The sequence below is a fragment of the Schistocerca serialis genome, chromosome 7 (assembly GCF_023864345.2).
Source record: "Schistocerca serialis cubense isolate TAMUIC-IGC-003099 chromosome 7, iqSchSeri2.2, whole genome shotgun sequence".
NCBI classification, from domain to species: domain Eukaryota; kingdom Metazoa; phylum Arthropoda; class Insecta; order Orthoptera; family Acrididae; genus Schistocerca; species Schistocerca serialis.
The window spans coordinates 416,706,739-416,726,871 of NC_064644.1; the positions used below are offsets into that span (position 1 = coordinate 416,706,739).

The 20,133-nt window shown below is 41.2% G+C and overlaps 1 protein-coding gene across 1 annotated transcript in view; it reads right to left on the bottom strand.

Moving 5' to 3' along the window:
- Positions 1 to 19,917, bottom strand: part of LOC126412520 (zinc finger protein 572-like) — a 41,305-nt gene extending 21,388 nt beyond the window's left edge. The window contains exons 1-2 of the mRNA XM_050082149.1: positions 19,717 to 19,917; positions 19,527 to 19,588 (exon numbers count right to left, since the gene is read on the bottom strand). Of these exons, the coding sequence (XP_049938106.1) occupies positions 19,527 to 19,542 (16 nt within the window). The 5' untranslated portion in view covers positions 19,543 to 19,588; positions 19,717 to 19,917. The remainder of the gene's footprint in view (positions 1 to 19,526; positions 19,589 to 19,716) is intronic.
- Positions 19,918 to 20,133: the final 216 nt, after the last annotated feature.

The window sequence follows — 20,133 nt, forward strand, 5'->3', positions numbered from 1 at the left end:
GTCGAGGCAGAAGTGCAGAGGCAAAGATGTTGTTGAATGACAGGTGAGGTATGAGTGGCGGCAATTTGAAATTAGCGGAGATTGAGGCCTGGTGGGTAATGGGAAGAGAAGATATATTGAAGAGCAAGTTCCCATCTCCGGAGTTCGGATAGGTTGGTGTTAGTGGGAAGTATCCAGATAACCTGGACGGTGTAACACTGTGCCAAGATGTGCTGGCTGTGCACCAAGGCATGTTTAGCCACAGGGTGATCCTCATTACCAACAAACACTGTCTGCCTGTGTCCATGCATGAGAATGGACAGTTTGTTGCTGGTCATTCCCACATCGAATGCGTCACAGTGTAGGCAGGTCAGTTGGTAGATCACGTGGGTGCTTTCACACGTGGTTCTGCCTTTGATCGTGTACACCTTCCGGGTTACAGGACTAGAGTAGGTGGTGGTGGGAGGGTGCATGGGACAGGTTTTACACAGGGGGCGGTTACAAGGGTAGGAGCCAGAGGGTAGGGAAGGTGGTTTGGGGATTTCATAGGGATGAACTAAGAGGTTACGAAGGTTAGGTGGACGGTGGAAAGACACTCTTGGTGGAGTGGGGAGGATTTCATGAAGGATGGATCTCATTTCAGGGCAGGATTTGAGGAAGTCGTATCCCTGCTGGAGAGCCACATTCAGAATCTGATCCAGTCCCGGAAAGTATCCTGTCACAAGTGGGGCACTTTTGTGGTTCTTCTGTGGGAGGTTCTGGGTTTGAGAGGATGAGGGAGTGGCTCTGGTTATTTGCTTCTGTACCAGGTCGGGAGAGTAGTTGCGGGATGCAAAAGCTGTTGTCAGGTTGTTGGTGTAATGCTTCAGGGATTCCGGACTGAAGCAGATTCGTTTGCCACGAAGACCTAGGCTGTAGGGAAGGGACCGTTTTATGTGGAATGGGTGGCAGCTGTCGTAATGGAGGTACTGTTGCTTGTTGGTGGGTTTGATGTGGACGGACGTGTGAAGCTGGCCATTGGACAGGTGGAGGTCAACATCAAGGAAAGTGGCATGGGATTTGGAGTAGGACCAGGTGAATCTGATGGAACCAAAGGAGTTGAGGTTGGAGAGGAAATTCTGGAGTTCTTCTTCACTGTGAGTCCAGATCATGAAGATGTCATCAATAAATCTGTACCAAACTTTGGGTTGGCAGGCCTGGGTAACCAAGAAGGCTTCCTCTAAGCGACCCATGAATAGGTTGGCATACGAGGGGGCCATCCTGGTACCCATGGCTGTTCCCTTTAGTTGTTGGTATGTCTGGCCTTCAAAAGTGAAGAAGTTTTGGGTCAGGATGAAGCTGGCTAAGGTGATGAGGAAAGAGGTTTTAGGTAGGGTGGCAGGTGATCGGCATGAAAGGAAGTGCTCCATCGCAGCGAGGCCCTGGACGTGCGGGATATTTGTGTATAAGGAAGTGGCATCAATGGTTACAAGGATGGTTTCTGGGGGTAACGGATTGGGTAAGGATTCCAGGCGTTCGAGAAAGTGGTTGGTGTCTTTGATGAAGGTTGGGAGACTGCACGTAATGGGTTGAAGGTGTTGATCTACGTAGGCAGAGATACGTCCTGTGGGGGCTTGGTAACCAGCTACAATGGGGCGGCCGGGATGATTGGGTTTGTGAATTTTAGGAAGAAGGTAGAAGGTAGGGGTGCGGGGTGTCGGTGGGGTCAGGAGGTTGATGGAGTCGGGTGAAAGGTTTTGTAGGGGGCCTAAGGTTCTGAGGATTCCTTGAAGCTCCGCCTGGACATCAGGAATGGGATTACCTAGGCAAACTTAGTATGTGGTGTTGTCTGAAAGCTGACGCAGTCCGTCAGCCACATACTCCCGACGATCAAGTACCACGGTCGTGGAACCCTTGTCCGCTGGAAGAATGACGATGGATCGGTCAGCCTTCAGATCACGGATAGCCTGGGCTTCAGCAGTGGTAAGTCACATCATCTTTGTTTTTAAATATATTTTTCCCGCGTGGAATGTTTCCCTCTATTATATTGATATCATTAATTTGAACCCAACAATTATTTTTGTTATTGTCACTGTAGCATTTCGAAATCTTTTCTGTCGTCTTATTTTCTCTTTCTGTTTTTGCCAGTAGTTTCACTTTGTATTCACCTTCTCCTTTTTACTGTAATCTGCTATACAATTTTATCCCGCCTATATATACTCAATAATACGTAACCCACTTCCAAACCATAACGAAAAAAAAAAAAAATTTTTGCCGCTTTCAACACTACCGCCGCTATAAAATCCACCGTTTCTAGTTCAATAACAGCTGCTTTCATGTATTAAACAACCATTTCGGCTAGTTCTAATAACTTTCACTTATTTCCACTTCCATTTTTCGCACATCACTGATCATTTTTAGCCGCTCCCCACAGGTTTTAACGTCATTATTTCTTCATCAGACAATTGTTAGCCCCATTTTCGTAATCTTTCACCACAACACCACTCCTTTTAATATATTTACACGTTTTTTTCGAAATTTTCCCGAATTTCTCCGTCCTGTAACGTGTTTTAGCGGCAACACAACCACCTAACCTTCATGCACATCGCTGTCTACCAACCCAAGTTCACCACAGGATCAACTTAACCAACACTTTTTCACCTTTTTTCATACCAGATCTCCAGTTACTTTCTAGTTCACCCTTATCTCTCCCCATATATTTTTATCTTTCAATTTCATTTTAACCTCATGTTACACTTTCCACCTTCTAATACCATGTCACCCTCACAACACCCCCACAACGACCCCATTAAGTTTTATTTACATTCCCTCCGCAAGCATGCCTTCACCCTAGCCAGATTACGCTCGCATATTTTATTTTCTCAGGCTTGTCTGACATTTGGCATAACCCCCAAAGGCCTCACACTTAAAAGTTCCCATCTCTGGCTGCAACCCTTCTTTCCATCAGTCCCTATACCAGTTCCAAACTGAACAATCCATTGCCCTCACCCACCTAATCCTTCACCTACACATCAACTCAGCCAATGAACACACCCGTCAACTCCTATCCTTAATAAAAGTCCTCAATCTTTCCTCTCCCACATCCACACCGGCTATTCAGAGCATCCTCCTACAGGCCAACCTCAAAAAAACTATCCAATCTCCTGGTTTCCCACCTCCGGAAAGGCAACTCACTCACCCTTCACAACCTTTCCAGCTAACCTCAACCACCTCTCATTGCACACAAACCCAGTCTCTCCCATCTACTCAGTCTCCCACTTCCAGCTCCACTCCCTCCAAAACCTCAAAATTCCAATCAACACAATCTGGAACCACAACACCCTAATTCAGTAGTTAACCTTTCCTCCAAACCTCTCTCCCAATCTGAAACCTCTGTCCTATCCAAAGGCCTCACCTTCAGCCCCACTCCCAGATTCAACCAAACAGCCCTCGTCAAAGATTTACTGTCCTACACTCGTACTCTCTGCTGGAAATATCATTTTGCCACGAAGAAAAATGATCCTAATCCTACACCTAATGATACAACTCCCCAAGACACCATCCAAATTGAACCCAGCCTGGAACAGTTCCGTCCTCCATCGCAGCGGGACCCACCTCCTCTTCCTCAAAATCACCCTCTCCAAATTTCTGACTTCCAGCCTTGCATCTCAATCCTTCTTAAAAAACCTTAATCCTACTCCCAACATCGCCACTGCTGAAGCCCAGACTATCCGTGATCTGAAGGCTGACCGATCCATCGTCATTCTTCCGGCGGACAAGGGTTCCACGACCGTGGCACTTGATCGTCTGGAGTATGTGGCTGAGGGACTGCGTCAGCTTTCAGACAACACCACATACTAAGTTTGCAAAGGTAACCCCATTCCCGATGTCCGGCGGAGCTTCAAGGAATCCTCAGAACCTTAGGCCCCCTGCAAAACCTTTCACCTGACTCCATCAACCTCCTGACCCCACCGACACCCCGCACCCCTATCTTCTACCTTCTTCCTGAAGTCCACAAACCCAATCATCCCGGCCGCCCCATTGTAGCTGGTTACCAAGCTCCCACAGAACGTATCTCTGCCTACGTAGATCAACACCTACAACCCATTACATGCAGTCTCCCATCCTTCATCAAAGACACCAACCACTTTCTCGAATGCCTGGAATCCTTACCCAATGTGTTACCCCCGGAAACCATCCTTGTAACCATTGATGCCACTTCCTTATTCACAAATATTCCGCACGTCCAGGGCTTCGCTGCGATGGAGCATTTCCTTTCACGCCGATCACCTGCCACCCTACCTAAAACCTCTTTCCTCATCACCTTAGCCAGCTTCATCCTGACCCACAACTTCTTCACTTTTGAAGGCCAGACATACCAACAACTAAAGGGAACAGCCATGAGTACCAGGATGGCCCCCTCGTACGCCAACCTATTCATGGGCCGCTTAGAGGAAGCCTTCTTGGTTATCCCGGCCTGCCAACCCAAAGTTTGGTACAGATTTATTGATGACATCTTCATGATCTGGACTCACAGTGAAGAAGAACTCCAGAATTTCCTCTCCAACCTCAACTCCTTTGGTTCCATCAGATTCACCTGGTCCTACTCCAAATCCCATGCCACTTTCCTTGATGTTGACCTCCACCTGTCCAATGGCCAGCTTCACACGTCCGTCCACATCAAACCCACCAATAAGCAACAGTACCTCCATTATGACAGCTGCCACCCATTCCACATAAAACGGTCCGTTCCCTACAACCTAGGTCTTCGTGGCAAACGAATCTGCTCCAGTCCGGAATCCCTGAACGATTACACCAACAACCTGACAACAGCTTTCGCATCCCGCAACTACCCTCCCGACCTGGTACAGAAGCAAATAGCCAGAGCCACTTCCTCATCCCCTCAACCCAGAATCCCACACAGAAGAACCACAAAAGTGCCCCACTTGTGACAGGATACTTTCCGGGACTGGACCAGACTCTGAATGTGGCTCTCCAGCAGGGATACGACTTCCTCAAATCCTGCCCTGAAATGAGATCCATCCTTCATGAAATCCTCCCCACTCCACCAAAAGTGTCTTTCCGCCGTCCACCTAACCTTCGTTACCTGTTAGTTCATCCCTATGAAATCCCCAAACCACCTTCCCTACCCTCTGGCTCCTATCCTTGTAACCGCCCCTGGTGTAAAACCTGTCCCATGCACCCTCCCAACACCACCTACTCCAGTCCTGTAACCCGGAAGGTGTACACGATCAAAGGCAGAGCCACATGTGAAAGCACCCACGTGATTTACTAACTGACCTGCCTATACTGTGATGCATTCTATGTGGGAATGACCAGCAACAAACTGTCCATTCGCATGAATGGACACAGGCAGACAGTGTTTGTTGGTAATGAGGATCACCCTGTGGCTAAACATGCCTTGGTGCACGGCCAGCACATCTTGGCACAGTGTTACACCGTCCGAGTTATCTGGATACTTCCCACCAACACCAACCTATCCGAACTCCGGAGATGGGAACTTGCTCTTCAATATATCCTCTCTTACCGTTACCCACCAGGCCTCAATCTCCGCTAATTTCAAGTTGCCGCCACTCATACCTTACCTGTCATTCAACATCATCTTTGCCTCTGCACTTCCGCCTCGACTGACATCTCTGCCCAAACTCTTTGTCTTTAAATATGTCTGTGTGTGTGTGTGTGTGTGTGTGTGTGTGTGTGTGTGTGCGCGCGCGCGCACGCACGCGAGTGTATACCTGTCCTTTTTTCCCCCTAAGGTAAGTCTTTCCGCTCCCGGGATTGGAATGACTCCTTACCCTCTCCCTCAAAACCCACATCCCTTCATGTTTCCCTCTCCTTCCCTCTTTCCAGACGTAGCAACCACGGGTTGCAAAAGCTTGAAATTTTGTGTGTGTGTTTGTGTGTTTTTTTTATTGTGCCTATCTACCAGCGCTTTTCCGTTTGGTAAGTCATGGAATCTTTGTTTTTAAAACATATATATAAGACCTGTAAGTGAAGTTCACACAATTTTGACAAAAGAAGCACCTGGTATGTCTTTTCAGTATAACAAGAGTATATGCACACTCTTAGAAGATTTTTACATCTATACTCTGCAAACCACCGAAACACATGGAAGATGATACATGTCACGGTGCTTCATAACAGAGGTTCTTCCCATTCTATTTGTGCATGGAGCATGGGAAGAATGCTTACTTAAATGCCTTTGTCCACACAGCAATTAGTCAATCTTGTATTCACAATTCCTACGTGGGGTTATAAAACAGCCCCTTGGGCACCCTTTGCACCCCTTAAAGAGACTACATTTATTTTATGTTTAGTTAATTGTTTAATCCCTCTCCATGAACCATGGACCTTGCAATGGGTGGGGAAGCCAGCTAGCTCCACAGATGACAAAGAGATTGAAGAAATGTATGAAGAGATAAAAGAAATCATTCAGTTAGTGAGAGGAGATGAAAATTTAATAGTCATGGGGGACTGGAATTCGATAGTAGGAGAAGGAAGAGAAGGAAAAGTAGTAGGTGAATATGGAATGGAGGTAAGGAATGAAAGAGGTAATCGCCTGGTAGAATTTTGCACAGAGCATAACTTAATCATAGCTAACACTTGGTTTAAGAATTATGAAAGAAGGTTGTATACGTGGACGAGGCGTGGAGACACTGGAAGGTTTCAGATAGATTACATAATGGTAAGACAGTGATTTAGGAACCAGGTTTTAAATTGTAAGACATTTCCAGGGGCAGATGTGGACTCTGACCACAATTTATTGGTTATGAACTGTAGTACACTAAAACTGAAGAAACTGCAAAAAGATAGGAATTTAAGGAGACAGGACCTGGATAAACTGAAAGAACCAGAGGTTGTAGAGTTGCAGAGAAACCATTAGGGAACGGTTGACATGAACAGGGGAAAGAAATACAGTAGAAGAAGAATGGGTAGCTTCGAGAGATGAAATAGTGAAGGCAGCAGAGGATCAAGTAGGTAAAAAGATGAGGACTAGTAGAAATCCTTGGGTAACAGAAGAGATACTGAATTTAACTGATGAAAGGAGAAAATATAAAAATGCAGTAAATGAAGCAGGCAAAAAGGAATACAAACGTTTCAAAAAAGGCTAAGCAGGGATGGCTAGAGGACAAACGTAAGGATGTAGAGGCATATATCACTAGGGGTAAGATAGATACTGCCTACAGGAAAATTAGAGAAACCTTTGGAGAAAAGAGAACAACTTGAATGAATATGAAGAGGTCAGATGGAACACCAGTCCTAAGCAAGGAAGGGAAATCAGAAAGGTGGAAGGAGTATACAGAGGGCCTACGCAAGGACAATGAACTGGAGGGCAAAATTATGGAAATGGAATAGGACGTAGATGAAGATGAAATGGGAGATATGATACTGAGTGAAGAATTTGACAGAGCACTGAAAGATGTGAGTCAAAACAAAGCCCCAAGAGTAGACAACTTTCTGTAAGACTAATGATAGCCTTGGGAGAGCCAGCCTGACAAAAATCTGGTGAGCAAGATGTATGACACAGGTGAAATACACCCAGACTTCAAGAAGAATATAGTAATTCCAGTCCCAAAGAAAGCATGTGTTGACAGGTGTGAAATGTATGAAACTATCACTTTAATAAGTCACGGATGCAAAAGACAAACACAAATTCTTTACAGACAAATGGAAAGCCTGGTAGAAGCCGACTTTGGGGAAGACCAATTTGGATTCCGTATAAATGTTGGAACACGTGAGGCAATACTGACCCTACAACTCATCTTAGAAGAAAGATTAAGGAAAGGTGAACCTACATTTCTAGCATTTGTAGACTTAGCGAAAGCTTTTGACAATGTTGACTGGAATACTCTCTTTCAAATTCTGAGGGTGGCAGGGGTCAAATACAGGGAACGAAAGGCTATTTAAAATTTGTACAGAAACCAGATGGCAGTTATAAGAGTCGAGTGGCATGAAAGGGAAGCAGTGGTTGGGAAGGGAGTCAGACAGGGTTGCAGCCTATCCCCGATGTTATTCAGTCTGAATATTGAGCAAGCAGTAAAGGAAACAAAAGAAACGCTTGGAGTAGGAATTAAAATCCATGGAGAAGAAATAAAAGTTTTGAGGTTTGCTGATGACATTGTAATTCTAGCAAAGGACCTGGAAGAGCAAATGAATGGAATGGACAGTATCTTGAGAGGAGGGTATAAGATGAACATAAACCAAAGCAAAAAGAAGATAATGGAATGTACTCGAGTTAAATCAGGTGATGAAGAGGGAATTAGATTAGGAAATGAGCCACTTAAAGTAGTAGACAAGTTTTGCTATTTGGGAAGCAAAAATAACTGATTAAGGTCAAAGTAGAGAGGATATAAAATGTAGACCGGCTATGGCAAGGAAAGCGTTTCTGAAGAAGAGAAATTTTTTAACACTGAGTATAGATTTAAGTGTCAAGAAGTCTTTTCTGTAAGTATTTGTATGGAGTGTGGCCATGTATGCAAGCAAAAGATGGATGATAAATAGTGTAGACAAGAACAGAAAAAAAGCTTTCAAAATGTGGTGCTGCAAAAGAATGCTGAAGATTAGATGGATAGATCACATAACTACTGAGGAAGTACTGAATATAATTGAGGAGAAGAGGAATTTGTGGCACAACTTGAATAGAAGAAGGGATCAGTTGATAGGACATGTTCTGAGACATCAAGAGATCACCAATTTAGTATTGGAGAGCCCCTCGGAGGGTAAATATCACAGAGGGAGACCAAGAGATGAATAAATTAAGCAGATTCAGAAGGATGTTGGTTGCATTAAGTACTTGGAAATGAAGAAGCTTGCACAGGATAGGGCAGCATGGAGAGCTGCATCAAACTAGTCTCTGGACTGAAGACAACAACAACAATTGTTTAATGTACAGTGTTACAATGCACCTATACCACTAATTAGTATGTTTGAGGGAACATACATAAAATCTGAGTTTGCTGTTGTATTCTGCACTCAGTAACAACTTTGTGAACACGCTAGAAATATTTTGTTTCAAAAAATAACTAACAAGGAAACCTCCCCATCGCACCCCCCTCAGATTTAGATATAAGTTGGCCTTGAAAAACTGAACACAGATCAATCAAGAAAACAGGAAGAAGTTGTGTGAAACTATGAAAAAATAAGCAAAATATACAAACTGAGTAGTCCATGTGCAAGACAGGCAACATCAAGGATAGTGAGAGGTCAGGAGCGCCGTGGTCCCGTGGATAGCGTGAGCAGATGTGGAACAAGAGGTCCTTGGTTCGAGTCTTCCCTCGAGTGAAAAGTTTAATTTTTTATTTTCAGACAATTATTTTGCGAAGCTGCACAGGTACACAGAGCAGTATTGTTTACGTGATTGTGTGTCAGTTATCAAAGTTCAGGCACTCACACATAATCAACTTCGCTCTCCAAAATTCCAGGACATGTTCAGGATTTGACGGTCTACACACCGAAAAATTTGAAAACATTAAAAACATATGTTTTGACAGAGCACAGGGAAAACTGTGCGACTGTGAAACTGTTGCATTCATTTGTTGCAGTTTATGTGACAAACTCTTATGTTTTCATCACTTTTTTGGGAGTGATTATCAAATCCACAAGGAAACCTAAATCGGGCAAGGTAGAAGAATCTCTTTACCCATTCGCCAAGTGTACAAGTTAGATGGGTCGACAACATATTCCTGTCATGTGACGCACATGCCGTCACGAGTGTCATATAGAATATATCAGACATGAGGAATCAGTTGACCTATGACCTTGCGATCAAATGTTTTCGGTTCCCATTGGAGAGGCACGTCCTTTCGTCTACTAATCGCACGGTTATGCGGTGCGGTCGCAAAACACAGACACTAAACTTATTACAGTGAACAGAGATGTCAATGAACGAACGGACAGATCATAACTTTGCGAAAATAAAGAAAGTAAACTTTTCACTCGAGGGAAGACTTGAACCAAGGACCTCTTGTTCCGTAGCTGCTCACGCTAACCACAGAACCACGGTGCTCCTGAGCTCACCCTATCCTTGATGTTGCCTATCTTACGCATGGACTACTCAGTTTATATATTTCACTTATTTTTTCCATAGTTCCACATAACTTCTTCCTGTTTCCTCAACTGTGTTCAGTTTTTCAAGGCCTATCCACGGTGCCAACTTATAACTAAATCTGAGGGGGGTGCGATGGGGAGGTTCCCTTGTAAGTAACTGATCTAAACTTGTTACACTGATGAGTACAAAGCTTGCAGCTTACAAATTTATCTTCGACAAATCGGATTTGCTATTTCTGATAAACATATTATTTGGAATCCATACACATGGTAGGAACACTTTTCGGTCTTTCTTTCAACTGTAATTAACTAAAATGCAATATGTATTATTATTTTCTGGACCTTTTAAGCTACTTTGGAATTCTTAATGAAATTATGTTCGCATCCACTCAAAATTGTAAAGCATTATTTTTGCTATTTTTTTATGTATGTGAATTAATTTTGTGACACACTTTTAACTGACATTTCTTAAAATTTGTAAATCATGATTGTCAAGGTTTGTTGTAAATCATATAAATACCAGCAGTTTGCATACAGCAGGAGGGCAATTTGTTACCAACCTTCAACAGAACAGCATGTAGGACTTTGTTTACATATTTTTTTGCCACCAAACATCTTGTGTGTGAATAAAGCAGTTTTATGTAAAATCTGTGCCTGGAATTTATTTCATATATTACACGATGAATTTTGTACAGCAGCACAGCAGAAGAACTCTGGAGTATTTGCAGTAGCGAAGCTACACCTCAACAATGAAGATCTACAAGTGATGTGAATTTCATGAACGTTTTTGGCGACATTTCATCTCTAAATTAATGAACAGTTCTGTATTTTTCAGTTCAATCAATTTGTTGAGATATTCGTACCTCCACTGGTAGAGGTCCATTTTTTTTTTTTTTTTTTTTTTAATTCTTGTGGTTCACGTAGTTATCGTGGCTGCAAAAATGTTGGCATAAACTTTCAACTTTTGTAAGTGTGCAAATATTTAAACTATCAGCAATCCACATTATACATATCCCAAACCACACTAATCTCTTTGCCATCAGCAGTTCCATTTCAGAGTGACACGTAGGGGGTTATAGAATATTCTGGTTTCTTCAATCAAAACTGGTTTTTGAAACTTTGCACTTACATATTTTTTTAATTTACTGGTTTTTGGGACATGCCTATACAGCCATCTCAATAGTGGAATGTTACTTATTATGATATGAATGTGGGAAAACACAACATCCAGCTCCTGAGCAGAGAATTCTCTGACCCAGCCCGGAATCAAGCCTGGGCACCTTCAGTTAGCAATCTCCCGCACTGACCATGCAGCTACCGTGGCAGACCATGTATATTTCCACAGGATAGTTAGCACCTTTCTTCAGATGTCTGCCAATTCAGGTTTTTCAGAATTTCAGTGATGCTTGTTCGGTGCCAAACAAACTTGTGGCCATTCATACTGCCCTTCTTTATATTCATTCAATATCCCCTTTTAGTCCTTTGGATGCGACTGAACTGAAGTCTGCTATCAGAATTGCTTAGAACTGAATCTATGTGATCATTCCATTTCATATCCCTACAAACTGTTATCCCGACTCATTTGTAGGAGTCTACAGATTGCAAATGTGACTCATTGATTTTATATTCATAGGAATCATATATTTTTCTTTCTTTCTTTTTGTGAAATGCATAATTTTAGATTACTAAACATCAAAAGCAAGCTGCCAATTTTCACACCATTTTGAAATCTGACCAAGGTCTGGCCGCATTCACTTTGTCTACACAATCATTCAGTATGAACAGCAAGGGTCTTGATACACTACCCTAGGGCACGCTTAATTTACTTCTACAGCTGATGATGACACTCCACCCAAGACAACATACTATATCCTCCCTATCAAGGGAGCCTCAATCCAGCGACAGGCTTCACTTAATATCCCACACAATGATACGCCTGACAATAAGGGCAAATGTGGAGGAGAGTCAAAGGTCTATCAGGAGCCAAGAGATACTGCTTCAGTCTGACTTGCCTTGATCCACGGTATTCAGGATGTCATGTGAGAAAAGTGCAAGTTGTGTTTCACACCACAGATATTTCCAGACTGTGCTGATTGGCATGAAGGTCATTCTGTTCAATGTACTTCAATTTGTATGAGCTCAGAATATGTTCTAAGATTCTATAACAGATGGATGTCAATGGCATTGGACAGCTGTTTTGTGAACCCTTTACCTGTTGGATGCTAGTAATCGGTATTGACCCATCTCGAACTGCTATCAACTTCAAACAGCAGACAACGCTGTGTTTACTTAATCTAACATGTTGATAAATGTGATTAGGAAGTCAATTACTCATATATTTCTGCTCTTGAACGTGTTGATGACCTAAAGAGAATTATATGCTAGTTCAAGTAGCAGTAGCCAGAAATCCATTTAAAATGGTCTGATGTCTTTTTGTTTCATCAGATCAAGTAGTCCTGTTAACCACCTCACCAATAGCCTTCTTAGAGTGCACAAACAATACATATGCACAGCTAACAACTCACAGTTTTGAAAAGCATGTAAGAGGTAGGGCATACATATTCCACAGCATTATTAAATGATGTTCATTACATGGAATTTGATTACTATAACAGTTGTGCTACATCTTTTAGTCAACTAGATAACAGTATACCAAAGACTAATAAAACAGCAAGGTTTTTCTCACAGTGCTTCACAGAACAGCATCAAGCTAAAACAACACTGAAGGAAAAAATACTCAAATGGAACAAGACCTACAGTCCACAATCTTGTGATTTGTGTTACCCTTTTCCACTAGCTTCTAACAGAGGAGATACACTACCTTCTAACAGAGAAGATGGTATTATTCATGCAAAAAATTGAAACATCTATTAATCAAAATCGCCTTCCTTTGATTCACACTTAACTCTGATAAACGTGTTTTGTCCAAAGCTCTTCGACATGAAAACTTACTAAATACAGTATATAAAAAAGGCATTTTGAATCTTGCCTCACCTCTCATACCCTCCACCTTGAGTAAATTTCTGCAGAGCATCATGCAACATTCAAGTGCATCACATATTATCCAAACACTGGAGATAAACCACACAGGTAAACAATGGTATGCAATCAAAGTATGCTAGATAAAGATTACTCACTGATGAGAATAGTACAAGAAAAATGCCACAATTATTTTTGTCCCTCTCACCACAAGGAATTTGGTCGCAATGCCGTACACAATCCTGATGAGAGTATATAACCCCCCCCCCCCCATATACACACACACTGTTTCGTGTACAATACAGTTCTGAGAGATATGTGCATATGAAGAAACAATTTCTTATATGCGAGTGCAGGCTTTCTCGGCGAATTTCATATATAAAGTCTTCACGGGTTGTCAGCCAAGTAGCACTGTCGTCTCGTAGCAACGTTTCGATGGAATGCATCTACATCATCTTCAGGCGCAGTGTTGGGATATCGTCGGTCGCGGGCTTATATCTCAGCTGGACCGCTCTCCACTTCCCGCGGCCGGCCAATCACACGCCCGTGGAATCGCTTGATGTGCCTGGATCGGCCAGTGGTGGTGGGGATGCGTCCAGCAGAGATATAAGCCCGCGACCGACGACATCCTGACACTTCGACTGAAGATGATTGAGACGAATTCCATCGAAACGTTGCTACGAGACGACGATGCTACTCAGCTGACAACCTGTGAAGACTTCATATATAAACAATTTCTTACCTATGGGCAAGCTATTTAACAATATACATAAAAAAAATTCTGGAGATACGGTGAACATTAATAAATTTCAAGAAACGGTGTGATTCAAATTAGACTGTTATAGGTATTTCACGGTAACCAAAAGTATACTGTAAAATGAAAATGTGAAGATAAACATTAACATACACTTTAAAATCCCAATTTACACAGCGTGTAACTGAAATTTGTGTTGTCAAGTTAAAAGCTGCATGAAATGAAGCCAGTTAATATGTTGACTGGCTCCGAACCAACAGCAGCATTTCTTGGAGCCAACCCCAACTCAGGTAATAGTTCAAAAGTTGATGAAGTGCAAAATACACACTGTAGCAGAGAGTTTATACATTATGCAACACTTGATAAGTACAAAGTTGTTTTGAATAGCAATACAACAGGCATAATCCGTACCACTTCAGGCAGGAGTGTTACCTTTTTAGTCTCGGATGTTATTGAATTTAGCCTGAGATACAGGCCTCCAAAGATGACTCTGCGAACACCATTTTGGAGACGTGAATTTATGGTATCCTCAGTTTGGACATATCTGTCAAAGTTCTTTTACTGTCGCCTTTTGAATTCTTTTTATAATTTACAGAAAAAAATTTGTTTCAAAAGTGCCAATCAAGAAAAGTTAGATTTTTTTTCTGTTGATTAGTACCATTTAGTACTACATTCTCTATAAAGGATACCTTCCCAGTTGGGCAGGTTTTATTATAATTTTTTTTAAGGGTAGCCTAATGTATTTCTTCACTGAAGTTGTTTCTTACTCATTTCTTTGTTACAATGTTTATTTCTATTGTCTTTGTTGCAGATATTTCTTACACTTTGTTGTAGTTTCTTGTCAGTTTCTTTATCGTGGTTGTTCATTGCAGGTTTCTGTACTGACTGCTAATTTGTTCAATGAAGAGGCTTCTAAGAATTCTGAGACCATCCAGTGAGTTCTGTGTTTTTCATGACGAATTTGCCAGTTGACATAGTTGTAGAGTGTTTTGTGAAAAGGACTGTTTGAAATGTCTTCTGACTGAGCTCACAGGAGACTGAAGTGTGTTGACTATTTGCATATCCATAAAAGAGTGATACATAAAACAAACAAAAAAACGTACTTTGTTCAGGTTGGGAATAAGTGTTCTCATTTGAAGACTCCGTTTCAAAGTGAAGATGTTCCCAGTGACGACTTTTTGTGTTCTAAGTGTTTTGACAGAATAACTACGACAACAGTACCTGAAAAATGTGAAGCCTCCCAAGGTGCAGATGATGCAGATTTTGCATTGACAGAAGAAGAATTACATACCCCGAATCAGTCAACTACAGAGGTAGGTGTTAGTCATGTTAAGAAACTGTGGTCAGTGAAGTCGAGTCACAAGCTCTATGCATCAAGAACGTGCAGAGAAATTACTAAAGCTATGGATGAATACACTCCAACAAAACTGACCACACTCTTCAAAGCAGAAATTCCATCTTCAGTAGAAAATGAACCAAAGCACTCTTGCACCTCTTGCCAGGAATTTTTCACAAATACAAATTCAGCTGTTGAATACTGTGCATCCTGCAGTGAAAAGGTGCAAGTTTGAACTATTATTCCAGAGACATTTTCAAAGAAAACAATTTTGAACCACATTCAATCAGTATCAAAGTAAATGGTAGACAAAGCAAGAAATGAGGTTTGAAAAATGAGTTTTTGGAAGACCAGATCCCTATTATGGTCATCCCGTAGAAGCAGCTCAAGTTCAAATAGTGCAGTCATTTAATCTGGAAGATAAATGGGACTATTCTTGCCAGAGTGCCAACAAAAAAAAAGACACTATAACTGTAACAGCTAAAGGTCAAAAAGTTGTATAAGTGAAGAGGTACATGACTCGCCAGTATTAAAGAAACTTTTGCAATTTATAAGAGCACCTATACAACTTTACATTAGTAGTCTGTGACATAAAGCGAGAGACTCGTTGGTTTCAAGAATGTGGTAACTGCCGTGGAGAGGGAGGACTGTCTTTACAGACACTTGGACTGTAAGATGTAGCAGAGAACTCTGCAAGAAAACTGTTGCCTTTGACAGTTCATTGATGAACTTGGTAAATGATCAGTGAAAGCAGTAAAACACCAGCATCTGAAGAAATTGCAACACCACATTGCAGAAGTGGAAGGGTGTGTACAGGCTGAAGAACTATGTTTAGTGCTATACTGTGAGTTTGCTGAGAACTGGTCTGTAGTTCTACCACAAGAAGCACAAGGACATCATTGAAGTAATGACCAGGTTTCAATTCTTACAGGAGTGATATATTTTCAGAATTTTACAGGAGAGGGATATTTTCAGAACAAGATCACAACTGTTGCAGTTATAAGTGATGACACAGGACATGACTAAGCACACACTTTGTTAGCAATGTGCAAAATTCTTCATTTTGAAACAGGGGCAGAGAAGATCATCATTTCTGATGGTGCTCCTAGTCATTTTAAAAACCGTTAGCAGCTGTATGAATTGAGTAAGTCGCTTGTGCCAACTGACCAGGTAGATAGTGTTACTGGTCATGGGAAGGGGTCTTGTGATGGTGTAGGAGGCCTAGTGAAGCACCATGCAACAAAACATAATCTTTCAAAACCAAATACTGCTGCAATTCAGAATGCTGACAATTTTACGAGATTCATGAAATATTACACATCCACAGCCCTAATTCTTTCGTCCAAAGATGAAATCAAAGAATTCGGTGAGCAGAAAAAAGAATGGTCCAAACAAACTACTCCTGTGAAGGGAATTCAGAAGACACATTTTGGGACTCAAAGTGATGGGGGAACTCATATTGCATGAACTTTAAACAACAAGAAAGAAGAAATTTCATTCATTTGGCCAACACCTCAGGAATAGCAGGATAATATGCAGATTCACAACCTGAGAAGGGAGATGTTTGTAGCATGTATGTATGACTGTGACTGGTGGATTGCAGAGTTTATAGACACCAGTTATGAGTTAACCGAAATTGTAGTGAACTTTATTCTACCACATGGACCAGCTGCTGGTTATATGTTTCCAGCTGAAGGACAGCAACAAAACCATCAGTGCTCACTTCCTGTTCACAATGTTTTGAAGATTCTAAGTGCTCCAGTTCAACAGGAAGGCATCACTCTATATCAAAGGAAGCAGTGGAACACATTTTTAGTTCATTGACTGGCTAATTTAAATACAAAACACATTGCACAGAACTTGTATAAATTGAAACTTTTAAGTCTTTTGGACCTTTCACACACACTTTGGAGCCATTTAAAATGCTTCAAAAATGAGTTTCTTACTCATCTTTCAAAACTAAAATTATGTTAAATAAGGCTCGGTTTTTTTTATGAGCCTGTTATGTGATAATGTGGTAATAAAACATGTTTTATGTATGGCAAAAATTTCAAAAGTCCATAAATTATAAAGAGAATGATGTAGTAAAAGAACTTTGACAGCTAAGTCCAAATGGAGGATTTCTTTGTACTCATAAAGCAATTATCTTTCAAATAAAAAATCCACAACAAAATATCTAGAACTGCTCAAGAGTGACAGCATTTTAAAATTTTTTCCAAAATTTGCATCTTCAAACTAGTATGCGCAGTGTCATCTTTGGAGGGCTGTATCTTAGAGCAGAAATTTTTTTGGAGAAAACAAAAAAAAGTGTGTTCCTTACTTAGTCCTTCACGTTAACAAATGCAAAATTCAGTAACATCCGAGACTATGAAGGTAAAACTTTTTCCTAGCCTGTCTGAATTGATATGGACTATGCAACAACACTTTTGTAAATGTTCCATTCAACATCTAGGCCTAATTGAACTACATAAAAAAATTTAAATACTCTGACAAAACTAAACAATTTGGCACCTACAGTCAGATGTCTTGTGAATACACTTAAACATCATGTACAGAACACTCAATTTGCATCAAACCATTTACATGTTCAGAAAATTATCATTTTTGACCAGCATTGAGCAGTAAACTCCTTAACATGTTGCACACACAAATACCATTTAACAATAGGCTTTGTCAAGTGACAGTCTGGCTAACCATTCATATCTTATAAAATTCATCAGCTGACCTATGGTCACATGTGAATTGGATGTGTAAATTTAGTTCAATTACCATTCAACAATACATTCTTCAGGAAACCTAGTCCTGCACATTCCTTGAGTGTTCACATGATTTGTGAAACTAGTTTTGTTGTTGTGTATCACAAAAATCATACAATCTGCAGGAACTATCAGCAGGGGGGTCGACAGAAGCGTCCGATCCCACGCGTCGGCTTTGACCCGTGACGTAAGGGTGTTGTCGTGTGTGACGTCATGACGGCGCGAAGTTTGGTTTGAGTGTGGCTGTCTCCAGTTCTGTTTTATTTTATTTACTTTTCTCATCTGTTCGTTCTATCTCGTGAGATTTTTTTATCTGTTTCCTCCAATTTCTGTTTTAGTTTATTAAATTTATCTTTCTGATCTGTTCGTTCTATCCCGTGAGATTTTTTTTTTTTTAAAGACAAAAAACACTAATCAGCTACTGAAGCATCTTTATCTTCTATGGATTGCAGGGGTTACGACCCCTGGGGAGGTGGGTGGGTATTCATGCACAACTGTCTTCACTTACACGTTGTAGCTACGCAAGGCGTCTAAATTTGTTTATATTTCGTTTGCCCCCCACCCAAAACACCCCATTTCCCGCGCTTGTCCCGTTAGTGTCATCAGGCTTCTTGTGGAAAGTGTGTGTGTTTGTTTTTGTTTCCGCCATATTTGTGACGTCGTGGGTCACAGCAGACAGGCGGGATCGGACGCTTCCGTATTTCCCAGCAGGGACAATTCCAGAAGATGCTCATAATTAGCACTTATCACTGAATCTGCCCAACAGTAGAATCATTAGTAACATGGCATCAAATTGACACAAGTATGGAAATAAACATGTGAAGCAATCACTCTGTGGCACACTGAAGAACTGTCAACCAGTATGTGGCAGGAAGATCCCTGACAACAAACAAAACCTTACATAAACCTAGTAATAAGTAATGAGTTGTGGGGAGAAGGATCTGCAAATATAATTTTGAAAGAAGCACTACACTTTTTGATATGTGTACTGGTAATCAATGAAATTATAGAAATATTCTTTGTGGAATTGCTTTTTCCTTGTGTTACTGGAGGATGGAAACAGGACCTCAGCAGTGGCCAAAAATGTGGATCAATAATAGTCATTAGGAAATACTGCGCAGTAAACAAACAGTGCAAAAATATGTAGTTGTCCAGAGAGTTACAAACATTGTTGGCACGAACAGGGTTGAACCAACACTAACTGAGAATGATAGCAATGGGTAGAAAATACACATAAGATCCTCTCACATTTCTCACCATATGCTGGACGTAAACAGTAGTCCTCGCTACCACAAACACATCTGCACCTTTCACGTTCGCTGTCTTCGCCAACTCACAACCAAATGGTCACCTTCCTACCTAACCTAGATCTCCAGCTGCACTACAGATTAGTCTGTCGCGACAATCAATCTTACGAGTGAAGGGGAGGAGGGAGGGCAATACGTAACTTTAGCCCAGCATTGTACTCTGTCGCGACAATACATACAGTTTGCCTGTATATACAACCAATCATTGCACGTCACATCAAAGTCTACAACTGACTTAAAAACCACAAAGGCTACACTTCCTCCGTAATCTCTAATTATAAAACGAAAAATGCTAAAGCGATTTATTTTCATGAAAGTTAAATTTGACAGGGTCTAAATTGGATAAAACAGCACTGAGTTTTGTTTACCTGTAAATGATTGCATTACAGAATACAGGGCTGTGGGGTTCCAGCGGTGGCAGCATTGAAACCTGCCGAAAAGGAATGTTACTCTGTAACTGGTGTTATATATCACATCATTCATTGTGGTATACAAAAAACGTAAATCACAAAAAGATATTTACGGCTTTAATATTCACAATATATGTTGAAAACGTACAATCATCACGACGATGGCTTCCGAATGCCGCATTTATATTGAACAAAACATCATATCCCTCGCACAAGTAGCACTCGAACAGAATGTCAAAACATTATATTTGCGCTATACACACGTACAAATGAACCAGAACCAATTTTGATATGTCTAGCTTAACATTACATATATTCATCACACAGCTTACAAACTAAAAATTTCTGACGCCATCTTGGCAGATGTATTTCCGTTCCTTAACAGCAGGCGTGACGTTCGAAGCGCAACTTTCAAAAGGGGAAAACAATACACCTCAAGGAAAAATACGTACGCCGCTAACGACTTAAAAGTCATTTCCCTTAACGTTTGCTCCAACAGCTGTCACGTTTTCTAAAGCCCTGTTAATGACATGTTACAATATATGAAACAACTTGTATAATCAAT